This window comes from Octopus bimaculoides, chromosome 2, assembly GCF_001194135.2.
Source record: "Octopus bimaculoides isolate UCB-OBI-ISO-001 chromosome 2, ASM119413v2, whole genome shotgun sequence".
NCBI lineage: Eukaryota > Metazoa > Mollusca > Cephalopoda > Octopoda > Octopodidae > Octopus > Octopus bimaculoides.
In genome coordinates this window covers 33,982,854-33,989,290 of record NC_068982.1, presented here as the reverse complement: position 1 = coordinate 33,989,290, position 6,437 = coordinate 33,982,854, and the positions used below count along the sequence as shown (strand labels likewise).

Here is a 6,437-nt window from a genome sequence, read left to right as displayed (position 1 = left end):
ATAGGCACAGGCGTGGCTGTTTGGTAAGTAGCTTGCTTACCAACTACATGGTTCCGGGTTCAGTTCTACTCTGAAGTACCTTGGGCAAGTGTCTTCTACTCGGGCCAACCAAAGCCTTGTGAGAGCATTTAGTAGAGAGAAACTGAAAGAAGCCTGTCGTATATATATATATACATATATATATATATATATATATATATATATGTATATGCATGTGTGTCTGTTTGTCACCCCCACCATCGCTTGACAACTGATGTTGGTGTGTTTATGTCCCTGTAACTTAGCATTTTGGCAAAAGAGACTGATAGAATAAGCACTAGGCTTACACAGAATAAGTCCTTGGGGTTGACTTGTTCGACTAAAGGTGGTACTCCAGCATGGCCACAGTCAAATGACTGAAACTAGTAAAAGAATAAGACAGGCTTTCATGCAGTTTCTATCTACCAAATTCCTGACAGAGCATTAGTCAGCCCGGAGCTAGAGAAGAAAACACTTGTCCAAGGTGTCACACAGTAGAACTGAACTCAAAACCACATGACAGCAAACCAAGTTTCTCAACTGTACTGTCATATCTACACAAAATTTGATCTCAGAGCTAAAAGTGAAAAAAAAAAAGCTGAGTTCTACTAAGGAATTAAAACATATTTAGAGTTACTTAGATAGATTTAGAGATAATAGTCTTATGATCAGTAGAGCACCAATGATAAGATTAGTACTATTAACCTTCCAGCTTACAGACCAACTGTTCAATCAAGATTCCACATGAACAATATGCAAGATCAAAATTAAAAAAAAAAAACACTCTTACCTTGAACTGAGCACCAACAGTTAGCTTCCGTGCTTTATCCAAATTGTGAGTCTCCTAGAAATGTTTGAAGCAAAAGAATTGAACCAAAGAATTACAATATACACTAAAAAATTAATAATTATATATGTCATAATCATCATCATTTTAAGATCCAATCTTCCATGTTCACATAGGTTAGATGGAGTGTGGCGAGGCAGATCTTTTATAGTCAAATGTCCTTCTTGTTGCCAACTATCACCTGTTTCCAAACAGTAATATTTCTCATGGACAAACATATTTTCATCAGAAGACTGGAAACAAACCCACTTCAAAGACATTCATTCTTGTTTTGGGGCTATAGTAGAAGACACTTGTTTGAGGTACCATGCAGTGGGATTGAATCCAAAATTCACTGCAGTTCCCTGTGGAGAAAAAATTCTCTTATGGTAAAAGGTGTAAAAATACCATATCTGCCCAGTGTTACCCCCTATCAGATTTTCAGACACTGCATTTCTAGTGCTCCCTCTCTCTCTTTGAAGACCACTTTTAAGCAAAAATTTCCCATCGGAGTCACCTTTTGTAAACTTATAAACATCTAATTTATTAAAGTGGAAAAATGATCAGAAAAGCCATTTCTATTAATTTTTTTCAAATATATAATACTGTACCAGGGACTTTGTATTTCTTATTCTACTATATATATATAAAGAAATTTCTCTAGACATTTCTTGACATATAAAGATACCAAAGGAGTTACATGAAATTTGAGTATCAAAAGAAAGTTACTTTACCTTTAAATTCAGATCTTTTGTAAACATGGCAGAATCTTGAGGATCAAAAGTTCCAGTCCGCTTTATGTGACCTTGAAAGGAAAGAAAATGGAAATACTCAATAATTATCTGCTTGAAAATTTCAGGCCTTGTGCCTTTACTAAAAAAAATTATTATGGGGCACTTTCCCATGCCTTGGAGATGGCAGAGTAATCTGGGATTTTTGTTTGGGATTTACCCCATATTACCTTAAGTGGACTGCTCCACTATTGGGGATTCTATTTATTTATTATTTATTTCTCTACTTTCTATTAAATATCCTGTTATATTCTTTAATGTGGTAGTACCTCCCCTTGATCGATGTTAACCTCAAATGTTTTTGTAATTTTTGTTTTGTTGTGGATTTTTTTTTTGTGTGCTGTAACTCGTGCTTCGATATTGTCCTCCATGTCTTGGGCCCTTGTAGCCAGTAAAAGAAATCATTATTATTATTATTAGTTTTTCTTCTTTCAATTTGGTTTCCATTTCTTACCGAGTGTCTTCCCAACACTTAGGGCAAAGAAGCTCACAGTATACATCGATAGGCCATTAAGCTAAACACATCAGATTGTTCATTTTCAAAATGAAATGAAGTTATGTAAATAAATAAATAAAAATACAGGTGGGGATAATAACTGTTCTCACATCAGCAATGCTCTTCTCAATATGTGTGACATACCAGTTAAAATAATCTTTTGCACTTCTTGCATGGACGGTAGGCCAGGGATTGTTCTCAAATAATTTTCAGTTCCTTATTATTATTATTATTATTATTTTGTGGTGAAAATCAGTGGAGTGAAAGAAATGAGAAAGTGTCAGACTGAATGCACAAAACTATTTAGTTTCAATAAATATATTAAACCCAACATAGTGTGAATCAGGACTAATATAAATCTAAATATCAGAAAGCTTAAACTGCAACAATAAAATTATAATACCATAAACAAATTTCGTTTTTATAATTGGCTTGCAAGATAACCAATTAACTAATCAATTGTTTGATTACTCATTCCATCATTCATTCTGCTAGGTTTGTCAAAGTCCTTTCATCACTATCCATGACTTCATCTCCTTTCTTTAACCAACTGACTAATAATAATTCTTTCTGCTATAGACACAAGATCTAAAATTTTGGAGGCGGGGCTAGTTGATGAGATGGGCCCTAGTGCTTGACTGGTAATTATTTTACTGACCCTAAAAAGATGAAAGGCAAAGTTGACCACAGTGGAATTTTAACTCAGAAATGTAAGACTGGAAGAAATGTTGCTATGCATTTTGTCTGGCATTCTAATGAGTCACAACCAATAATTGACTAATAATAATAAATGAAGTGAAATAGATTCAGTGCATGTGCTTAATAATGGTATAATGACCCTCCCAAGATACCACAAAATAAAAAAAACATTTCTTTTATGCTTTCAATGTACAGAAAAAAAAGGGAGAAAACTGATAAATTGTTTTGAATTTGATGACCACTCCACAAAGGGGACATCCAATTTCCTTTCTCAATTGATGGCATAAAATATTGAGATTCTATTTAAAGCAATCAGAAATTAAGTTATTACAGTGGTGGCTTAATTTACATTTTTCAGCTAGGCAGCTCATTATTTGAATAATTATATATTTTGTGTACAATGCAGTATAACTCAGAACTGAAATAAATATATTATTTCTGACCTCAAAGTCCTGATTTCAAATTCCACCAGTGTTAACAAAAAATTTAAAACGAGCATACACACACACACACACACAAATACCACCACTACCACCACCACCATTCCTCCTTCTCCTCCTCCTCCAGTCTTGGTGATTCTTTGAAAGCCATGGTCACTGCCCCTTCTACCAGATCAATCCAATAATATAAAGGAAAAACAAAACTTGCGCTCACTCAAGTATTCATCATCCTCATAATCATTTTAGACACCCATTTTTCCATGCTTATATTGCCAAACGGAATTCATGGAGACAGATTTTCTACAGCCAGATGCTCTTCCTGCTGCCAACTTTCACCTGTTTCTAAGGAAGGTAATATGTCCCCTTGGCCAGACAAGATTTTCATGGAAGGTAATAACAATTATGATAATAATAATAATCCTTTCTACTAAAGGCCTGAAATTTTGTAGGAAGAGGCTAGTTAATTACATCGACCCCATTGCTCAACTGGTACTTATTTCATCGACTTTGAAAGGATGAAAGGCAAAAATCAACCTCAGTGTAATTTGAACACAGAATGTAATGAATCAGAAGAAATGCTGCTAAGCATTTTATCCAATGTGCTAACAATTCTGCCAGATTGCCACCTCAAATTAGAACAAGAATAAAAGTACCTGAAAACAGCATTTTAATTAATGTGTTGTTGCTATTTCTCAAGATGTTTAAGATTTCAGCAGGTTGTGTATCTCTGTTTTTCTCGAGCCATTTATCACTGTTGTAAGTGACCTGTAAACAAAAGATAAAATATGATGAATTACATAGAAAGTATTTTTTTGAAACAATTACATAACTATTTTGTTGTTTAAAGATTCTTTTATTCTTTTACTTGTTTCAGCCATTTGACTGCGGCCATGCTGGAGCATTGCCCTGAAAGTTATAAATTACATGATTCTAACTGTTATATTGGTTTAAAATTTTGGCACAAGGCTAGCAAGTTCAGGGGAAGCAGTAAGCCGATTACTTCTACTCGCACGCATACACCACAACATCAACCCCAGTATTCACCTGATACTTGTTTTATCAACCCTGAGAGGATGAAAGGCAAAGCTAGCCTCAGTGGAATTTGAACTCAGAAGGTAAAAATGGATGAATGCCCAGCGTGCTATTGCTTCTGCCAAAATTATTTAATTCTAAAATTATTTAATAAATTCTATTTTCCTGTGCTAATATATCTTTTACCTTTTACTTGTTTCAGCCACTGGACTGTGGCAAAGCTGGGGCACTGGCTTGAAGAGTTTTAGTCAGATCCACACCAGTACTTATTTTTAAAATCTGGTACACATTCAGCTGGTCTCTTGCCAAACTGCTAAGTTATAGGAATACAGACAAACCAAAATCAGTTGTCAAGTAGTATGGTAGGGAGAATAAACACACACACACACAGACATACACACACGCACGCATGCACACACACACGTGTGTGTGTGTGTGTATTGGTGACACATAAAAAGCACCTTTTGAGTGTTGGGCCTCATGGAGGCAATGACAAATGACTGAGACCTTTGGCAGTATGCCGTGCTTGAGTAAAAGACCCACCAAGTCAAGTGAAGTCATAGCCGTGGCAGATACTGGTGTCACGCAACTGGCACCTGTGCTGGTGACATGTAAAAGCACCCATTATAATCTCTGAGTGGTTGGCATTAGGAGGGGAATCCAGCCAGAGAAACCATGCCAAATCAAACTGGAGTCTGGTACAGCCCCTCAGCTTATCAGCCCTAATCAACCTGTCCAAACCATGCCAGTGTGGACAACAGACGTTAAATGATGATGATGATGATGATGATTATGGGCTTTTTTTAGTTTCTGTCTACCAAATCCACCCAAGAAGCTTTGGTCAGCTCAAGACTATAGTGGACAACACTTACCCAAAGTGCCACACAGTGGGACTGAACCCATAACCATGTGGTTAGGAAGCAAACTTCCTACCACACTGCGCGTGTGCACACACACACACACACACACACACACACACACACACACACACACACACACACACACACACACACACACACACACACAAGTTTAATTTAAGGAGGAGGAAATAATTACCTGTGCAGCATAATGTTTGATGGTGAACTGTTTATCAGTAAATCCTTGGCTTATCACAAAGTAAACGTTGTTTTCAAAGCTTTTATTCAGTTTTTGAACATATGTTGCATCTGTTGCCTGATAATAAAAGAAAAAATTGTAGAAAAAATTTTTTTTAATTATTTACCTCAGTTCCTACAGGTTACTGTATTTAAAAAAAAATTTTATCATAACATTTATGATAAAATTTTATTATTTTATCATAATATTTATTATTTTATCATTTACTCTGTCCATCAAAAATGTTAAAGTCCCATTGATACTTTAAACATTGATCAGTCAAATATGTAACTATTAGGATGAAGCATTTCTTTTTTGGAACAGTGGATCTTGAAGTACATAGAACTTTAAATAGTAGCATGTGAATATTGGGTTGAAATCCCTTTTGAATGGAAAAATTTGAAGACTGCCTGCCATCCAAAAAGATTTTTAAACCCAATATTTACATGCTATTATATATAGCTCTATGCATTTCAAGATTCACTATTCCAAAAGCAAATTATTTCATGTTCTCTTAAAAGTTTATAAAATTCTTATGATGTCAACATGGTAAAGCATATTTTTAGCAACAGACTGGCAATATCTATTATTTTACTATTCCACTTTAAATTGATTTCACCAAAGTCATGTTACTGACATGACCATCTCTCCAAAAACAATATATAATCTAATGTTTTGCTTTATAATGAATTCAATGATTTGTAAATAAGATAAAGAAAACAGAATCTTTGCCTAAACAGAACAGAAATCTAGTCACTCTGTGTCAATGAATAAGTTCATTATATGACTGTAAGATAGATGATACTAACTTTAGGAAACTGAGTTTCATCGTCCAAAATGGAAAGAAGTCCAGGTTTCTCCATAAACAAATTCTGAAATATAAATACATATCAATTTAACATACAATTTCAAAAACAAACAAGTAATAAGAGAAAAACAGAAGAAAGAATGAATGAATGAATGTATGTATGTATGTATGTATGTATGTATGTATGTATGTATGTATGTATGTATGTATGTATGTATGTAATGTAGATATG

General features: G+C 34.6%; 1 protein-coding gene across 1 annotated transcript in view; it reads right to left on the bottom strand.

Annotated features, from left to right (window-relative positions):
- Nucleotides 1–6,437, bottom strand: part of LOC106879565 (myosin-IIIb) — a 114,320-nt gene that overhangs the window by 39,292 nt on the left and 68,591 nt on the right. The window contains exons 13-17 of the mRNA XM_014929199.2: nt 6,207–6,269; nt 5,359–5,475; nt 3,924–4,035; nt 1,579–1,649; nt 809–862 (exon numbers count right to left, since the gene is read on the bottom strand). Coding sequence (XP_014784685.1) covers nt 809–862; nt 1,579–1,649; nt 3,924–4,035; nt 5,359–5,475; nt 6,207–6,269 — 417 coding nt within the window. The remainder of the gene's footprint in view (nt 1–808; nt 863–1,578; nt 1,650–3,923; nt 4,036–5,358; nt 5,476–6,206; nt 6,270–6,437) is intronic.